At 36.6% G+C, this 21,223-nt stretch overlaps 1 protein-coding gene across 2 annotated transcripts in view; it reads left to right on the top strand.

Annotated features, from left to right (window-relative positions):
• The window catches only part of GPC5 (glypican 5), a 767,073-nt gene extending 747,602 nt beyond the window's left edge, over positions 1-19,471 (top strand). For both annotated transcript variants that reach the window (XM_040538873.1, XM_040538889.1), the window contains exon 8: positions 19,156-19,471. In XM_040538873.1, the coding sequence (XP_040394807.1) occupies positions 19,156-19,313 (158 nt within the window). In that variant the 3' untranslated portion in view covers positions 19,314-19,471. The remainder of the gene's footprint in view (positions 1-19,155) is intronic.
• Positions 19,472-21,223: the final 1,752 nt, after the last annotated feature.

The raw sequence follows: 21,223 nt of genomic DNA, 5'->3' as shown, positions 1-21,223 counted from the left end.
GCCTACTAGAAGAAGTCTTGCCTAAACAGAAATCCTTATATTGTAGGAAATTCAAGATTTAGACTGAACAAAGGAATAGGTTCCTGTGAAAAAAAGCCTTGCATAATCAAGCAAGAAGCACTGTACTATTTGCAATAGTTACATCTGCCTTTAGATTCATCTAAAGATTTGTTATACTATAAAGTAGATCTAAATTGAGTAAAGACAGTAATAAGGAACAGAAAGACTATAGCATGGTATCATTGGATGAAGTGACAGGTACACATTTCTGTAAGAATATCAGCACAAATTTGGCTAAACAGCTTATTGAAATCATTGTTTGTAATGCATAAATATGAGGAATTTGGGAGGTTTTGGTCAAACAGGTTAGCATCTTCTGATAGGATTGTGTCTGCTCACTATGTCTAATCAAGTCAATGCTGAACTCTGAGAGGCGGGGGTCATGTCCATGTGCTTCTTGGAGCAGCTGGCTGCATTCACTTGCTACATTCCCACACGTAGGGCATGGTCCTCTCTAGTAGCTGATGCTATTGTCACCTTTTTTTCCACACATGAGCAGCAGGGAGCAAAGCTACACAGAAAGTGCTACACTTTGTTCCCACGGAAGAAGAGTTATGCATCCCTAAAAATCCTAATATGTTATATAGATACAACTGATAATTTAGAACTAAAAATGAAACCTGTCTGTCCACTTAAAAGAAGGGCCTTGACTAGTTTCTCTTGTTCCTTCAAAGTTATTTAATCCCAATGTACCTACCCTACAGTGAGGCTGATACCTAGAAAGTGAAAGAGGACAATTTCTGTTCCTGAAAATCCTCTGTTTCATTCTGGCTGGAAATATAAATGCAGTGTAGGGAAAACTGGAGGTGGAATTTCCCCTTCATATATATTTGAAGAATTAAAACCAGCATGCAAATCCTTCATAGTGACTGGAGACTACTGTACTGCTGTTCCCAGCTTTCCACTCTTTCTATCAACTATGTTCACCTGGACAACAAAATTCACAGCTATATATGATGATGCCTGGACCGCAGTCATTCATTGGAAGATTCTATTCTAGAAAAACAGGTTGGAGATGATTCCCAGAGTGCCCCACCAGTTATTGGCATGTACCCTGATGGCAGGAGGACCTCCCTTGGGCTGCCCCTAAGAACCTTTTTATCTCTTCCAAAGTCCATGGTTAGTACTGCAACAGGAAAGAAATGAGGTAGGTGCATGTACAGGGAGACTTGAGGGAGACTTTGTGCTGCATAAGAGACACAGTACCAGTTGCTTGTCCACGTTGTGTGCCTCTACAATACTCAAGGTAACAAGTGGAACAAGAACTTTGTACAGACTTAGGCATCCCTCTGGAAAGTGGGTGAGGTCTTGGTGTTCTGCTTGGAGGCTGGGCATGCTGAGAAACTTTGGCAAGTTAAGGACTATCTCTAGACACCTGCTACAGAGGTATACCGATGTTCCCTGTTCAAAGACAATGGTCCTGACCAGCCTTACCTGGGACCTCCACCCACACCCTCTTGGCTATGGGCCCAAGAACCCCATTTCAGGTCTGTCCTAGGCACCTAGACCTTCCCTGAGTTATGCTATGGATATAATTACCACTGGTCTTGTCTCATGAATGGCCCCAGACACACATTGCTGGAAACTTCCAGTCCTGACTCTGGACCTATTTCCTTCTGTTGTTCCTGGAAGATCTTTTTGCCTAGGCCTGGGTCTGATCCAACATCTCACCTTGCCTGAGGATCTCTGGATAGTCAATAGAAACTGCTACTGTCACCAACCCAGGCCTGTTCCCATGCTGCAGAACTGTGCCCCACCAGCACATGTCATGGGCTGTGCTAGGGTCATGAACAGCATCCAGATAGGTGTAGCAGTAGCCCCTAAAATTCATCTCACCTCTCATCTTTCTTTGGTAATCTTGCTCCCCCACTCAGAGCTGTCTTTCTTGTTAGTTTTCTTGGTAAAATGAGTAGACACCATCTTGCTCTGCTATGTGGGAGGACATTAGAATCTGATGTTCTTCCCCTGCTACACAAATTGAGCATCTCTGTTGTTCCTTAACTCTCAGCTAACTCTGGAAACTGCTGAAGCTTTATAGACATGTACTGAACACACCCTGGGAGCGTGTGGAGGAGGAGGATGGCATAACTTGATTCATCCAGAAGTCCGAAGGAAAAAAAAGGTGCAAAAGGAGAGGGCACACCACAAGGGAGGAAAGAGATGTCATGACTACCACTTAAAAGCTTACATCACATTCCTAGACTTACAGTTTTATTGACTTATTAAAATACTAGACTCTGCCTTTTCAGCAGTTTAGTTCACCTGCTTATTCTACTCAACTATTTTTGGAGAGCTTAACTTACATTACCTTTTGAAAGCATTCATTCATTTGGCTCCAATTCTGCTTTTTTAGTTGTGTAAGAATTTCCATTTTCCGTGCCCACTTTCTAGTTTGTATAATCTCATCCTTGGTCTTACACTGTTTGTAGATGTTGATGGTAATGGTTCAGTACTCTTCTTAATGTCTCCATTACTGTTTTACATTAAAGCATGATCTCATCTGTCAATTTTGTCATAAACCTTTAAAAACATTTATCAGTGATAAAATAAAAATATACCCAACTTGGATTCACTCCCCAAAACCAAATGCTTTCAAATAGACAGGAAGTTATTTGAGTTATTTGTTATTTTAACTTTTAATGTGTAAGAGAAAATATATAATTTTTTTTTCCTTTCTTAAGTGGTAGTTTTTTTTTCCCCTGCATTATGAACCTGATGAACCTCCTAAGGAGTTAATGTTAAAAGAACACATCTAGTTTGTCAGTTTGATTGCTCCTTATTTTACTTTAGGGCCCTGGAACTCTAATCCTCCCCACTGTACTTATGATAATTTTATCCAGATCCCCCATTTGGTGTCCTTCAAAATGGAAAAATTCAGTTGGCATGAAAAAATAGCTTGCTTTTCCGCTTAGCATATTAATGGAAATAGATGCAATTTACACCAAGTTTTGCTTTCTTCATCCCGAACAGCCCCTCACCCTTATCTCAGTGACTTCATCCCTTCTAACATCTCCATAATATCACAAATCCCTAGTGTCAGGATGAAAACTGAATCTCTGGTGGTTTGTGAAGCAGTCCAGTGCTTACTCAGCTGTCATTTGCTGGAAGAGGATTACAGCCCCCACTGAGTGAAAGTTAGCCAATATTATACCCATCTACAAGAAAGGCATAAGAGAAGACCCAGGAAACTACAGACCTGTTAATCTAATCTCAGTACCTGGAAAAGTTATGGAGAAGGTTATCCTGGGGAATATTGCAAGACATTTAGAGAATAAAGCTCTTATTAGGCAAAATCAACATGGGTCCATGAAGGAAAAATTCTGCTTTAGTAATCTGATATCCTTCTATGATTAGGTCACTCAGTTAATGGAGAGCAGGAGGTAGACATAATTTTTCTGGAATTTATTAAAGGCTTTTATACGGTCCCTTGCAACATCTCTCTGGGCAAATTATCCAAGTGTGAGAAGTACAGGTTCATGCTACATGAGGTGATGAATGGACTGAACAACAGAGCTCAAAGGGTCATAGTGAATGGGGCTCAATTCTAGGGTCAGTTCTGTGCAATATTTTTATCAATGATCTGAGTGCAGGATTGTAATGCGTCCTCAGCAAGTTTGCTGATGATACTAAACTGGGAAGTGCAGCTGACTCTCTTGAGGGACAAGAGGCCTTGTAGAGGGATCTAGATAGACTGGAGCACTAGGCAATCATTAATGGCAGGAAGTCAAACAAGAGCAAATGCAGCTGGGACAAAATAATATTGGACAGAGGTACAGCCTGGGAGACAAGTGGCTGGAGAGCAGCCCTGCGGAAAGAGATTCGGGGGTGCCACTTGACAACAGGCTCATCATGAGTCAGCAGTGTGCCCTGACAGCAGAGAGGGCAAAATTCATTTTAAGATAAATTAAACACAGAATAGCTAGCCAGTCAAAAGAGGTGTTTATTCCACTATCTTTAGCATTAGTGTGGCTTCACCTTGAGTATCATGTACAGTTCTGGGCTCCACAATCCAAAAAGGATGTCAAGGTACTTGAAAGCATCCAGAAGAGGACAACAAAGTTGGTAAAAGGTCTGGAAGGCATGTTCTATTAGGAGAGGCTGAGGACACTTGGGTTGTCTAGTCTGGAGAAAAGTGGACTAAGAGGTGACCTCATTGCTCTCTACAACTTCTTGAGGAGAGGAAGTGGAGAGAGAGATTCCATTCACTTCTCTCTGGCAATAAAAGACAGGTCACCATGAGCCAGCAGTGTGGTTTGCATCCCAGAAGACCAGCTACATCCTTGGTTACATCAACAGAAGAGTGGCCAGCAAGTCAAAGGGAGGTGATTGTTTCCTTCTGCTCTGCCCTTGTGAGGCTCCACTTGGAGTGCTGCATCCAGGTCTGGGGCCCCCAGCACAAGGAGGTGCATATGTTAAAGAGAGTCCAGAGGAGGGCCACAAAGATGGTCAGAGGGCTGGAGCACCTCTCCTTTGAAGAAATACTGAGAGAATGGGAGATTTTCAACCTGAAAAAGAGGAGGCTCCTCGTTGAAGCTTTTCAATACTTAAAGTGGTCTTATAAAAAAGATGGAGAGCAACATTTTACTCAGGCTGATAATGGTAGGACAAGGGGGAATGGTTTTAAACTATAAGAGGGGGCATTTAGATTAGTTGTTAGGAGGGAATTCTTCATGCAGAAGTTGGTGAGGCACTGGCACAGGTTGCCCAGAGAAGCTGTGGAGTCTCCATTCTTGGAAGTGTTCAAGGCCAAGTTGGATGAGAGCCTGGGCAACCTGATCTTGTGGGTGGCATCCCTGTTCATGGCAGGGGGGTTGGAACTAGATGATCTTTAAAATCCCTTCCAATCCAAGCCATTCTGTGATTCTGTGATTATATGACACGTGTTAATGGCACAAACCTTTGCCAGGTGAGGTTCAGACTGGACATAAGGAAAAAAATATTTAATGAGAACTGTCTCATCAGTGGCCAAACACTGGAACAGACTCCCTGTTGAGGTAGTTCATGCCCCATGCCTATCAGTGTTCAAGAGGCGTTTGGATAATGTCCTCAATAATATGCTTTGACTTTCAGTTAGCCTTGAAAAGGTCAGACAAGTGGACTTGATCTTTGAAAGTTCCTTGCAATTGACCTACTCTAATTTTTGAGGACAAGAGTAGTTTCAGGGCTCCGAGAGGTATCATATGTTTGAAACTGTTTCATATCCAGGCTCAACTACACTGGAAATATTTCTCTTTCTACTAATGTCCAATAAGTCAGGTCTAAGAAGAGCTAGGCACCTCAACACCTCAACTTAAGAAGGGTCTAGGAAACATACACGAAGGGTAGGGATATGAATTATTGTTCTTTGTTGTCAGGTGTACATTCATAAACTCTTGGGTATAAGCTTCTTGTAAAGCCTGCTCTGCTGTGCTGCCTTTGGAATCTGAGACCAATCTTTATCATAATGCTTCTTTCTCTTCTAAAAGTTTTTATCTGCCAAAATCATTCTGTTACCATCTGCTGCTCTCACTTAAAAAAATGCTGATGCTTCAACGGGAGACTGGTGGCCTTCACTTGTTAATAGATTCATGAAGAACATTTATTTTGCTTAAAGAACAGGAAATGGTCAGGATAAGGGCTTGAAGTCCTGAAATGGAAAGAAAGCATACAAAATGACTCCACAATATATCCTGTCACCCATGCATGAAAAAATAGTTTCTTTAACATTTTCACATGACTTCTCACTGACAATACTATAGTTCAATTTACCATGTCCCACTGGAGATGGCTTTATGGCACTTTTAGTGCATCCCAAGCACCAAAAGTAGTTCATATAGAGCTCTTTATCTTTTCTCTTCTCTTTGCTTTTCAACCCTCATTCATTGTTCGCTCAATTTTTTTTTTTTTTTTATTTTTTTTTTGTCTTGGATTAAAATCTTCAAGCTAAAACTCAGACTCTGAACGTTCAGCTGTTTCTCATCTATCTACACTCTTGTTCTTCATGAAGAGGTGCCTTGTGAGTAAAAAGCTGCTTTGAAAAAATATATAAATTATCGAATATTAATTAAACAGAAATAGCAGTTCATTTTTGTTTGTTTGATTTTTTTTTTTTTAATGTTTCACTGTAATTTAAGTTAGATGGGCTTTCCTCTTCAGTTAGAAGTAAGGAAGAGATACAACTTAAAACTTATAATACATAACATTATAACTTATAATAATATAATTTAATAAGCCAACAAACTCTTGAAACAATATACTTTTTGTTTCTCTGTTTGTTTCCCTCATATCTACACCACTCACCTGGAAAACAGGGATATCACCTTTTTCCTCAATCTTTTTTTTTTTTCTTTTTTTCTTTTTTTCTTTTCCTACATGCTCTCCTGAGACTTCTTATTATATTACTTATTTATTTATTTTTTCTCTCTCTTATAAGCCTGAAAAGTGACAGATAAACTTTTCTTAGAAACTACTTTTCCTTACTCACGCAAAAAAAAAGCTAATCAAATTGATGATCAGCTTCTTTAGGCTATGGGGTGTGAAGAGCAGAACAGATGTATTCAAGTACGGATGTCTGGGAGTCAGAAAAACACCACTATTTGTATGTTGCTGAATAAGAACCATACATTTATGTGACACCTGCCTATTGATATGAATTCTGCAAGATCAGCTTTGCCAGTGAGAGGTAGCACTGCTACAGGTAACAGGTTTAGTCTTTGAATTGCTGGTGGTTATCCTTGAATTTCAAGAATGCACTTGTTTCAATGTTTAAATGCTCATGTTTTGTGCCTTCAGCTAAAAAATCTTACACTTGTGGGATGTACTGATACACAAGACTTTCTATGACATTTCATAACACTAAATACGCTGAGGGATGCGGATCAATATTCATCAGCAAACACACAGTATTTTTCACAGGCTTTCATCTAATCTGAAAGTAAATGAAACACTCTGCCAAAAAGGGCTGTCTCTGAAATGAAAATTTCTATGAAAAATTGTATTTTTTAGACCTCATAATCTGAGTAGAAAATACAGTTTTAAGAGGACACTGGGAATTAGACTCTTTTGAGTCATATGCTTTTGGTACATTTCCAACATAATAGCTGAGCTAAAACTTGAGGAAACAAAAGTTATCCCGGGAAGGAAGAGGAATTAGTAACTAAAGAGGATCTCTGTTTTGCATTCTTTTCTATAAGGAAAAAAAAAAAACGACCAACAAACAAACAACAAAAACCCAACCAAGCAACAACAACAACGTCAAAAAAAGTTTTTGTTTACATGGAGGAAATGGACACATGGGCATCAACCTTCTTTATTGTTCCACACTTCCTTTTTTGTTAGTAGTCCAGTTTTTGATGTGAGTTCAGGTCAGAAATCAGCAGTAGATTATGTTTTTCTCACCATGTTTCTGGGTGCTTTATGGTGTTATGTTTGTCTGACAGAAGAAGTCCTTTTCCAGGTTAAAATATCATGATCCTTATTTCTCTTGCCAGCACTTATCTGATCCCACACTGAGGTAGTTCTAAAAGTAAGCTTAAGATTCAATAAAACTACTTCAGCAAAAAAAAGATCATAGAACTGATCACTCACCCCTCTGACTTGGTTCTCTATGGGGATCTTGCACATGTCAGTGAATGGCAACAGGTGGGTTTGTACTCTTACATCTGGCAGACAAGATGAGGAAATCACTACAAGCACCCATATGATATATATCAAGTACTACTGAAAAAAAAAAATAAACACAGTTTAATATATCAGTGTTTGGGCAGATTAAGCTAATATACATGTTATATTTCCTTTAAAGATAGTAGAATAACTGGTGTTCTAGGTGGAATAACTAGAATAAATTGCTAAAATTACTACATCGTTTTATAAATGTAAAATGATTTAACTTAACTTCTAGAAAAGATGTGTTTTCTACACATCTTTCACACATCTACACATTTTTCTTTATTTTAAAAGCAACATCTAGACAAACAGTAAAATAATGAACTGTTGCAGTGAAATTGGGTCATAAATCTTGCAAATCTGAAAGGTTTACAAAAAAATATATATTACTTTTTTTTTTTTTTAATGGGCCTAAGTAGTAACTTTCTTCCTCAACCCAAACTTTCTCAAAGTTTGTGTCTTACTTTCACAAGTTTCAGTTCAAATTCATCTCTCTCTTCTAGATGTTAGCTTTCTTCAGACCAGAATTGTTGATTATAAACCTTCTAGAGCAAAATAATGATAATTTAAGAAAGATTTTTAAAAAATAATAATGAAAAGAATCATGTAGGTAAATTACTTTGAAGGACAGTAATTTATATGAGAATTCTGACTCATAAGATAAAAATTAGCACTGAACAGATGAAAATTCAAAGAACGAAGAATGTGCTTACTTCTACGCAGTCTGATTTATAGAACATTAGCTCTATTATCACTTTGTATTGATTATGAAGCCTTTGCATAAGTTAATGATAAAGGTTAAAAGTTCCTCAATAGATAAAAAAAGATTGAAAGATGGATTTCTTAATCTAAAACTGGCATTATTGACAATGCTGATTCCAGCTCCCAAGAGCACTGAAGTTATAATGAACATGTTTTATAATGAACATGGATTTAGAGGTTATTGGATGAGAAAGCAATAGCAGAAGAGCTAATGAAGGTTACAGTGGTTCTCTCTACCTTGGAGGAAAAATACAGTTAAGTCTTTGTGTCCAAAACAAAAGCAAGCATTCTACACATGAAATACTTTGCTATATGTTAAAATCAACCTACAAGCAAATCAAAATTATGTTAACAGTTTTAACAAATAATGTAATTTATTTGTGACTCTTAAAGAATGCAAAATAAATTGATATGTTTTGGTTTGTGACATCACTTGTTTTTGTTGCATTAACTCATAAAAGCTTTACTTTCTAAATGGAAATACTAAGTTCATTAATATATAATGTGAAACAAATGCCACTGACAACTTTGAATGAGAGCTTTCAAATACTAGACTAGAGACTTAATGTCTGCTGCTCTTGTAGTTCAAAGGACTTGCCAGACTTATATTAAGATCATTGGTTACACTTTTTTTTTCTCTAATATACAGATTTCATAAAGCATGTGCTGTTAAATATGATATGTCAGATTCATTTCCAAGCATATGTCTAACCATGCACAATTCTCTTAGTTGATGCTATTAGGCAGGCTTCTTAACTGCTTTCTAATAATAACATTCCTTTTTTGTAGGTGAGATTACTTGCATCTTGCTATTGCCTGTGCATTTAAAATTGTTATTTGTGTTCAATTGTGTATTATTATTTTAGATCAAATTATATCCTCCAAATAAACACCAACTACCTATTTCAGAAAATTTCTTCATAACAATATCTATGTTTATAAAATAATAGAATCATAGAATCATTTAGGTTGGAAAAGACTGTTAGGATCATTTAGTGCGTAGATAGAGCAGAACCCCAAAACAGCTCAGTACAATGTGTTTCAAAGAGGTCTTACCTGCACCTTGCTAAGGAGAACTACATTATATGGGCAGTGGCATAACTTTCCCTGGAGAAACTGCTGAAATTTCTGCCACTTAAGAATAGACTGGATAAAGCAAAGATTACTATAAGGAAAAAAACAAAACAAAACAAAAAAGTAATGATGGCACGATTGGCATCATACTTTGTATATGGAAACAAAAATCCTAGTCATAAATTATCTCCCCTTGTGAAGGCAAGATAGATGTAAATTATCAATAGGCTTGGCTCCTAAGCAAGCATCATCTCACTGTCCTACCTTGCATTTTAACATATAAATCAGGTTTATACTTTGGTGTTTATACTCAAGGTCCTGGCCTGGGATTTGAAACAGGTTCCTGACCTACCTTTCTTAGGAACAGACATGAAAATCTATGTGATTACATTTCATTGAAAGAAATAACTGGCCAGTGACAGAGGTGAGACACGTGAGGACATTAAGAAATTGCTGCTATAATGTCACAGAATCACAGAATCGTCTAGGTTGGAAGAGACCTCCAAGATCACCTAGTCCAATCTCTGACCTAGCACTAACAAGTCCTCCACTAAACCATATCACTAAGCTCTACATCTAAATGTCTTTTAAAGACCTCTAGGGATGGTGACTCAACCACTTCCCTGGGCAGCCTATTCCAAAACCTAACAACCCTTTCAGTAAAGAAGTTCTTCCTAATATCCAACCTAAACCTCCCCCGGCGCAGCTTTAGCCCATTCCCCCTCGTCCTGTCACCAGGCACATGGGAGAATAGACCAACCCCCACCTTGCTACAGCCTCCTTTAAGGTACATGTAGAGTGCGATATGGTCGCCCCTGAGCCCCCTCTTTTCCAGACTGAACAATCCCAGCTCCCTCAGCCGCTCCTCGTAAGACTTGTTCTCCAGATCCCTCACCAGCTTCGTTGCCCTTCTCTGGACTCACTCGAGCACCTCGATGTCCAAGAACCTTCCTGTGACACTAGGCAATTCTCTGAATTTCAGTGATTTCACTTGCTGTATCTGTACTGCCAAGTATCTCGGCTTGTGCTTTGTCTCCTGGTTTCAGTTCCAGTTTTCCACATAGCATAAATGTCAGTTCACTCCACGGTTTGGTGATAAGGACAACCATCCCCATTCCAAAACAAACCTCATGTTCTGTGGATAATTCATTGCAAGGACTGCTTCCAAAAGGCAGCACAAGCCAGACAGCTGAAGGTTTGGATTTCTCTGCCTGAAAAAGTCCTTCAACAGTCGGCTTGTTATTTTCAGAACACTTTCCCATGCCTGGATATCATATCCCAGAACCTGTAATATGCTCCTCCAGTTTCATGTTATTAAAACACCATCTGGTGAGTTGCAGCACAGCCTCTTGTTTTTGATCGTTTGATTGTTCGTTTGTTTCCAGGCACTTTGAACTAAAACAAAATAATAACTAGATCCTCTAGCCAAGGAGACAACCTCATGTGGCTAAGAAGGGATGCAGGACACTGCACTATGTAGTTGTGATTTGTTCAGCAGTTTCTTCTAGGAACTGAAATCTGAGCATGGTAGACATAAGCCACTCAATACCACCTTAACTCAAGGATCTCCTTGTGTGATGTGTATTTAGTTATGTAAATATAGTTACAGTGGATCTGTTTATATTTCAGCAGGAAACACTTTCATAGAGTACTGGTTCCTCAGAGATGTTTGCACACATCGGACTATTTTCCTGATAAAATGGCAGCCCTTCATGTTGACCTTCAACACCAGACAAACTTAATGCTGAAACCAAGAAATGCTTAAAGTCAAAGTTATGACTTTGACTTAAAGATTTGACTTTAAGTCAAAGAAAATATTTTTTGATCATTCAGTAGTGAATGAGAAAAGAATTCATGTAATCAAATTCTGACTAAATACCTACATCTGAGTACTCCATTTCCTTCTGCTGCATTTACTAATGTCTCTACATTCACTGTGGTGGAAGCTGCAATAAATAACTTTGATGCAGGGCAGGATCCAGTTGTCTAAACAGAAGTGCCAAATGCCACTGGAGATGCTCTAGTATATCCAAAACATCCTTACAGGGCTTTTTAAGAAACAAGCTTCTTTTGGATGGGTAGGTGTATGCCAAGTGCAATACACCCCTCCCCAGCATCTAACATGTGAGTAGATAGCTATGTTTAGGCAACCAAATCCTCTTTGTAATGTATACAGAATAGAAATGAAAAATGAAGTGGAATGAATAATGCCTTAGGTATCATCTGTGATTATCTTCTTAAACTCACCACTTTAGCATCATCATAACACTACCTTATGTTACATTAGGGATGGTGCTCACACTGAAGCTAATTATTTCTGATACAGACTGATGCAAATAGCCACTATAGCAAAACAGATGAAATTCTGCTCTGCCAAAACATGAGTTCACCTGTGATTTTAAAAAAGCTGTACTGAATATTTTTAATGTATTTAAAAGACTCTGGCCTTTATAGTTAAAAATGATCATATGCAACTGTGAAGGTGTAAGCACATTTTCAATTTTTGGTGCTTTTGTTTGTTTTGTTGTTGTTTGTTTTGTTTTTGTTTCATTGCTTTTACTTTGCTTTCTTCTTGCATGATGCAAAGTAGCTGTAGAGAACGTGGCATGAATTTTTGAGAATTATGGAATAATTCATTCCATTTTATAAGGATTATAAATATGTATTCCTATGCTCCAGGACACACATTAATCACTGAATGCCATAAGTTAGGTGTCCCAATGGTCTGGTTATCTAAATTGTTCATTATATTCTATTACTACTCCCACCTCTAAAGCATCAGGCAATGGTCACAGGCAGAAGCAATAAGTGAAATAGAGACTTTAGTGTTTGGGCAAAATCTATGTATTTTGGTTTTGAACCTTTTCTGCTCTTTCACCTTACAGTTGCTGACAACCTATTGGGATTGACACAATCAGATACAATAATTTATTACACCCAAATTAAGACTTTAACCCTCACAGAAATACACAATGGGATAGGAATGAGAGCCATCTTACAACACACGATTTTAATATTGGTGAATCCTATTTTCTGTGCTAATTCATTAATTTAATTGATAGGGACAACAAGTATACAAAAGTTTATGCAGCTATAAATTCCATAAAGCAAAAGCCGTCATTCCTTCTAAATGAATCATTTTGACTCTTTAAGCCCTTTTCTCATGAACCTTGAAGCAAACAGAACTTAAATGAAAGACTACATGCTTGAGATGTTAAGAAGTCCATCTGAGTAAACTGATTTATAATACAGATATGACAAATTCATTATTAGATAATTTATTTTTCTTTAAAATTAAGGCCTAAAACCTCCCAGTGGAGGTTCCTTCCACTGGAAAAATGCTTGAAAATTTTGACTTTTTTTTTTTTTAGCCTCTGTGAATCAGCTGTTAATTTCTTCTTCATTAAATGAAAACTAAAGAAACTAAAACAGACACTTTTTTCACTATGTTAATTTTTGATAATTTTCAACAGGGATATGGCTTATATCACTATTCTCCTCTTCTAAAGCCATTCAGTCAAAGAATGGTGAAGTAATGTATGCTCCTTCTTTTGTAATACTTATTATTGAAAGACATTTTTGTTTTTCATTTGCTTTATGACCAGTGCTGAATTGTGAAACATTTAATACTTACAGAATCACAGAACAGTTGAGATAAGAAGGGATCTTTTAGATCACCTACTCCAACCTTCTGCTCTTTTTCATTTCAGCTACTGCTCAATGGAGAAGGCAAAACTTACATAATATCTTAAAGACACACAGAATTCCTAAAGAAGATGTATACATGATCTATATGTGCACTATAAGAAGGGTCTATGTTCATGTGACAAATGCATATGCTTTCTTTTTAGGTATACACCTTAGATTCTGCAAATATAGATACAGTCATAAAAACATGAATATGGCCTCATTTGCCATATATCCTTCATAAGGTAGTTCTTCTCAGCCATCTTTTTCTCCCCTCATTGAGACTTCACAGCCATCATCACAAGAACTTCACTTGGAAGTGTCTCTGACTAATACCACTCATAGTCCATTGTTTCTACTTTTCTTTCTAAGAATCAGATACCATTATTTTGTGAGTTTTTTTAAGATAAATGGCTTTAAAACACCATCTGGAGAATGATCTGATCAATACTGAATATTTTTTTTCTTATATATGTATATATATTGTGATTTTTTAGTAAACAAATATGTATATTTCTTAAAGTAAGAAATGGAAGTTGTCACAGAAACCACTACATATAAACAGAAGCATGTCTGAGGCATTTAAACGTAGCTCTATGATCTAGTTAACATAACTATATTTAGAAATGTTTTTGTATATTATAGAATTAGGAATAAAGCTGGGAGTAACAGTAAAAGAAAGGGAGAAGACATCCATTAAGGGCTTTAAAGTTTCAGCTGGCAAAAATCTGGTCAAGTCAAGAAAATGTTTGGTAACTACTATGTATTTTTAACTTCTGGAATGCCAATGTAAAGTTCTTTGTTGTTGTTGTTTTTTTGTTGTTCTTTTTGTTGTTTTGTTTGTTTGTTAAAATCAACTAATACCTTTTTTAATGTTTAGTTGCATAATCATTATTGAGACCCCTTTACTGTGAATTATAAGAATCAAACTAATACTGTGTTCTCCTTCATAGGACAAAAATGTGTTGATATTCATCAATGTTGGTATTTTCTTGACACAATAGGGAGATAGTATTAGCTCTTGTTATCTATAAATCTCTGAACCTATTACTATTACTATCTGAACCTATTACTCTGTTATCACCATTCCTTCATTCTTCTTAATCTCTATGTTAGTCGTCTTTCTTGCCTTTTCCTATAAATTACGTCATTTACTTTATCAGTTGCATCCAAATCTACCTGTTTCTGTTTCACCAAAATGTTGTAGACCCTTACTGATATCAATAAATTCATGTCCAACTCCCTGCAACGTTGTCTTTTTCCAGGTATCTCGCTATTGTAAATTATATTTCTAACTTCATATTATACATATGTTTACAGTATATCAGCCTTTTCTTTTGTTCATTTAAACTCTATGTATTTCTTTAGCCTCTCCTAAATCTTATTTATGATAATTCTTCTGAATTTCAGGACTTTGCTTGAACCAGTTATCAATTTATTTTTTTTTCCATGTCTCACGTATTATCCTGAAATTTAGATTAGTTATATAATGACTGAAATAACTATGTGCTCTGCTTAGGAGAATTTTATACAACTTCACAGGAATATTGTCTTGTAAAAGCCACATTCCAGAATTGTTTCCTAACTATCTGAAACACTACCCCATTTTCTCAAGTTCTTCCTCATATTTGAAACTCATAAAAAATGCTTGTGCCACAAGAGCTGTATTTTGAATTTTCTGGAATGTCATAAGAAGAATAATTCTGTCATGGTTTTGGCTGGAATAGAGTTCATTTTCTTTGTAGAGGCTTGTGTGATGCTGTGTTTTGGATTTTTGGTGAAAATAGTCGTGATAATAAACCAATGGTTTTAGTTGTTGTAGAGCAGTGCTTACACAAAGCCATGGACTTTTCACCTCCTCATGCTGCCCTGCCAGTGAGGAAGTTGGGGGTGCACCAGAAGCTGGGACAGGACACAGTCAGGACAGCTGACCCAGACTGACCAAAGATATATTCCATGTCTTTGCGGTAAAGAAGGAGGAAGGGGATGGCTTTTAGAGTGATGGCATTTTTCCTCCTGAGAAACTGTTGTGCATGATGAGCTTTGCTTTACTGGAAGTGGCTGGACACCTGTTTGCTGGGGTTAAACCACAACAGATGCACAGAGGGAAATCCAGTACTTCCTCCTCTGTAAAGCTTTGATAGGGTTTATGTGCAACCAGGTTCCCACAGAAATTCATTTGCTATCTTCTTGTTCCCTTGAAAAGCCTTCTCAGCTCTGGCGTATGCTACTCAACAAATAGCAGATAAGGTAGCAAGATATTTGAGGTTAGACTGCAGATACACAAAAAAAATCCTGGTTTGGTTTCAAACTAGGCCACTATTAAAGGACGTTCTGTTTAAAATGTTTAAAAAGTTTAAAATCCTAGCGTGGTTCCTAGACTGTTTAAAAGTCATAGCCCATTTTTGCAAGATTTTGACAATCTCAATAGAAAATTTCCATGTCAAATGAAAATCTTCCATGTCTTTAGGTATGACTTTTCAAATCAAAGTTAAAATCTGCTGCTGAATATTGAAAGGATATTGTATAGTTGCTGAAGCTGTTCTGGAAAATTTAGCAGGTCAGGTGTCAAGGCTGTCAGTATCACTACCTTTCACAAGCTTTAAATATCTTTAAAAGATGCTAAAAGATCATTAGAAATACTTTGCAGCTATTATAATAAGATGCTGTAATATATATCACACTGTTTGGCATAATTCTTTTACTGATTAATCTTTTCTAAAACAGACTGAGAAATTTTTAAATTGCAGCCGATAACTGGGTTTCACAGCTAATGCTGGAGTCAGAGATGTGATCTTTGACAGTTTTATTTTATATAGGTTCATGAAAATGTTATATTTGGATTGTAGAGATTTATCTTCTGCTGTGCTCCAATTATGGCTTTCCTTCAGAAAGAACTTTGAATCTTATTTCTGAATTTCACCATTTCCAGTCAAAATATTAGCTCTAGTATGATTTTGATATAAATGAGACATTTATCACAGATCATTTAAAAGATTTGGCAATCTTAAATGCATTTTCTTTAAGAAAATTTCAGTGTCTAATGTGAGGAAACTAAATCCAAACATTTGCTCTTATTTATTTATTTATTTATTTTTTTATATACAAATATTTGTACAGGTCTTACAACTATTACAAGTTTGTTGTGGACTAAGAAAGTTACACTCATTTAGAGGAAAAGATGACTTCCATGACTGATTATGATGTGTGAAAGATGGCATACATTTTCAAATCCATATATATAATGGGCAACAGAATTTACTTATTTAAACATAAAGTATAGTATAGGAATAAAACTTATTAAAACTAAAAAAAAAAAAAAAAAAAGTTGTTCTTTTCAACAATGAAAACAAAAAAAACAGTACTGTTAAAATATACTGTTTTTAAGTGTTTTTCTGTTCAGTGATTTTTTTCTTAAGATCATATCTAAGTATATTTTTTCCACTTCTCATTTCAATACAGTCAAATTTGTGGCATAGATCTATGGGGCTTAATAGATTAAAGTCTTGCTGTATGTTTATACTGCAATCCTAAAGTATATTCGTTTAAGATCAGAGAAAATATTCAGCTCTATGGTATTTCAACTGATGAAAGTAAAAAGTATTGCTATGGCTGAACATTTTTTATAAACATTCTTTTCATGGGAACTTCCAAAGTCTGCAGTTTTCAGTTCAGGTTGGAAAGAGGAAAAAAAAAAAAGAAAAAAAAAAAAAAAAGAGAGAGAGAGAGAGAACATGTCCTATAAAAAGAAAACTATTCTTTTTGTATTTTCCATATTATTGTTAATGAAATCTTCACTAGATATTAAAGATGACTCTTCAGTTAGTAATTAATAACTTGTCTCATTTTCTTCAGATTCAGACCACACACTCTAGATGAAGACCGCTATTTTTAAGGTGTAAATCTAGGAATTTTCCTTGTTGTGGCAATTACCTTTAATTATAAGTAGAAAAAATCATAGGTATTTAAGATAAGGCCATACATTTCATGTGATAGATTATCTGTAAATACACTGGGAAAAATCTGCTTTGCTATACCTATAGAACTTGGTGAACTTTTTTGTTGTACAGGTGAGGTTTTTTGTTTTTGTTTTTGTTTTTTTTTGACTGTTGAAATTAGGCTTTTTAGATAAGGGGATTCTTCACTAATGCTCTGGAGAAATGACCCCCCACCCCCACTTCCACCCCTCCCCCCCAAATCCTTTTGGTTTTACTTCTAAAACATCCTTGAAACAAACAAACAAAAAGAAAAAAGAAAAAGAAAAAAAAAAAACACTTTGATCTACCCACTTTGGTGATCTACCAAACATCCATTCAGTGAAGTGTTGAGTGACTGATCTTTTTCTAGACAGATTACTACTGAATGTGCATGATAAGGAGGAATTTATTCACTCCTTCTCAGCCTCTATTGTTGCTCTTCCTACTTGTGTGCCCACTTGCATTGTACTCATGGAGCTAATTTTCACAAATTCCAGGCAAGAGCACTGCATCAATAAATCCACACAAAATAGCAGTCTATTCTGCTGTCTGAGTACAGCAGCAAAGAAGACAAATTCATTCTAGCAGGTTTTTCAGACAACATGATTGACTTTATCTGACTCTTCCCTTAATGCATTTTTTCAAAGCTCCAGGAATGAGATTTTAGGTACATACAGCAAGTTCACAAAGAGCAGCTTTCAAGCTGCTTTTAGAGAAAAGAGTATTTTTGACACAAGCACCAAAAAAGTTGTTCCTTTCAAACACAGTGATTCTTTGTAGCTTCTGTTAAACTAGCTTAACAAAGAGGAAAAATCCATGACTAAAATATTTATACTTCATCACAGTCCCTTTAAAAAAAAATAAATCACTAGTTTACTCAACTTTACTAATGATACAAAGGAAAGAAGTACCTACACAATGAATAATAATGCAGAAACAGAGACAGTAAAATCAATATGTAAACTCAGTAGAGCTGAGCTTCATTCTAGTAGTGCTGTTCCAATAGTAGAGCTTACCTTCTGAATTATATATGTATTGACCTAATTACATAAATATTGACTTTGCTTTATATAAAGGCTTTTTCATTCTCAGTGTAATTACAATGTCAATATTGGTTGCATGTAATAACACTGGATTTAGACCTGTTAATTTTGATTGATAGTGGCATGCCACAAGTTGCTATATGGGATCAGACAGTCTAGAATTATGAATAGAAAATAGAAGTAGCTGACAATGCTTCCAAATCTTAGAGCGTCTCCAAGCCCTTCTGATTATTTCAGCATGAAGAGGAAATAAAATGGGTGATTACATACTTGTTTTATAAAAAGCACTATTTTGAGATGGAGAAATATTTATTTTGGACCAAAACAGTAAAAATATTCAGCCGGAACTCAGTAAAAGGTTTCCTGCTTAAAGTTAGGTTTACAATTTTGCCTTACAATGTTTTAAAGTCTGTTTAAATTATGCCAAAAAGGGGGGGTTTATATAGCAATAAACATAGTTTGTTATATACCCTGCATCAGGTATATGCTGTTTTGGAATATTATTTGAATGTAGACACAAGCAATTTGACATTAAATTATTTCCCTTTTCCTTCGAATTCAAGAAAGTGTGAGCAGTGAGTGGTCTTTTAGGTACAACTGGGACTTGCAAAACTGTTCATTTCAGACTGCAAATGTTTGTTGAGATATATTTCTACAAGAACAGTTTTGTTCAGAGCTGGCAGGCCTCTGAATTACTTTCAACCATGAATAGCCATATAGTATAGTGTATGTGTTTCTAGATGCAATTATAAAGTATTTTGAATTTGGCAGCATCATGGGAATCAGAAACCAAGCTGTGACAGTCCATGTGCTGAGAATATATATATTTTTTTTTCCTTCTAGCTATAGCATGTTGCTAGTAGTGACAAAGCATGCATCATACTGTATTTTCTTATTTGTCTCAGCAGGGGTGCCAGGCAAGATGAACCTCAGTGACGTAAAGCAAATCCATCAAACCAACGATGGCAGCACTTTAGACGCAACTGGAGCAGGAAGTAAAACAATGGCTGATTATATGACATGTATGCTGATGAGTTTGGTAACATTATTTCTCAGTCTTTGGTAACTGTTTAGCTCTGTCTTGATATATGTTTCATTGTCATCTGCTTATCCCCACTCACAAGCCTAGAATAAAGGATCTGGTGGATAAAGTAGTATTTTTGATAGGTTACATAACGTCAGCCTCTCTGATCTTAGGCATGAATATTAAAAACATTGTTTATATAATATTTTTGTTGTATTTTTGTAACATCTGTATATCCATGCAAAATCATGTTTTCTTTAGCAATATTTTGTGTAAAAAATAAGTTGACTACCATGGAATCATAGAATCATTGAGGCTGGGAAAAACCTCTAAGATCATCTGGTCCAACCGTCCCCCTACCACCAATATTACCCACTAAAAGCGATTTGTAAAAAGAGACCACAAACTCACAGATACACAGAACTGTGGATGGGACTGCTGGAGCTCATCCAAAGCAACCCTAAGCTCACAGCAGAGGCTACCAGAAAAAGTTGCCCAAGGACAAGTCCAACTGGTATTTGAATATCTCTGACAATGGAGACTGTACAGCCTCTCTGGGCCACTGTTTCCATTGCTTGAACAATCATAGCACTTTTTTCTTTTTCTTTTTTAAAATTTAATATTACCTATTCTATGATTCTATTATATTCCAGTCTGTGCCCATTGCCACTTGTCCTGGGTACCATCTTCTTTGCACCCTACCTTCAAATACTTATATACATTGATAAGATCCCCCTGAGGCTTCTCTTCTCCAGCCTGAACAGTCCCAGATCTCTCAGCCTCTCATTGAATGAAAGATGTTCCCGTCATTTAAAAATCTTCATGGCCCTTTGCAGAACTTCTTCCCGTATGTCCATGTCCCTTTTACTAGGGAATCCAGACCTGGACCAACACTGCTGATGTAGTCTCCCCAGTGCTCAGTAGAGATCACCTCTTTTGACCTGTGGCAATGATTTCCATAATTCAGTGCAGGAAGCTGTTGGTTGCTTTTGCTTTCATGTCACATTGCTGTGTCATGTTCAACTTGCTGTTCAGCAGGACTCCAGGTCCTCCTTCACAAAGCTGCTTTCCAGTCAGTCAGCACCAGCATGCACTGTTGCATGGAGGTATTCCTCCCCAGATGGAGGACTTAGCATTTCCCTTTGTTGAGCTTCATGAAGTTTCTGTCAGGCCATCCCTCCATTCTGCCAAGGTCCCTGCAAATGGCAATAACAACTATCTGGTGTATCAGCTGATCTTTCCAGTTTTGTATCATTTGTGAGAACTTGCTGTTGCATTGCCTAGCTCTCAGAAGAAATTAATTACTATCAACTCCTGGGTAAACCAAGTGTAACTTGGTCTCCATGTGGACTCTGTGCTGCTAATCACAACCCTACAAACAAGTGATATCATCTGATGAAACAGTTGCACAGCACTTTATGAATATTGTATTTAAACTCCTATCTTCATTTAAGAGAATCCTGTAAAACAGAAAATGTAGATTTTTTCCTTCCCTCTCAGAAAACAAACAAACAAACAAACAAACAAACAAGCAAACAAACACAGTGTAAACTCAGTTTTGGTAGGGATTACCTTTCATAGCTCAGAAAAACTACATATTTATACTTCGTATATATACACATACATAGAAATTATTGCATTTTATCTGTGAACGACAGCAAGGCTTGGATTCAATCCTATGTTAAGATATCTCAATCTATATGTCTACATACAGATGTTTATATATTTTATACATCTCTATGCTGTCATTACAGCCAGTGAAAAAACAAGGTAACATTTAGTTGCTAAAACACCAGCAACTATTGCCAGTTCAGATGCTGTAAGAAAATCTCCCAGGTATCAAGCTGCTGTTACAAAGGGGCTCAAGTCTTTCTATAAGCAAGAGACCTGAGTCCCTTGTCAACACAGTCAGTGAAGCCCTAAGAGCTCACATGATAGCAGACACCTAAGAA

The sequence above is a fragment of the Cygnus olor genome, chromosome 1 (assembly GCF_009769625.2).
Source record: "Cygnus olor isolate bCygOlo1 chromosome 1, bCygOlo1.pri.v2, whole genome shotgun sequence".
In the NCBI taxonomy this organism is placed as follows: domain Eukaryota; kingdom Metazoa; phylum Chordata; class Aves; order Anseriformes; family Anatidae; genus Cygnus; species Cygnus olor.
This window is presented reverse-complemented; position numbering and strand designations above follow the sequence as displayed.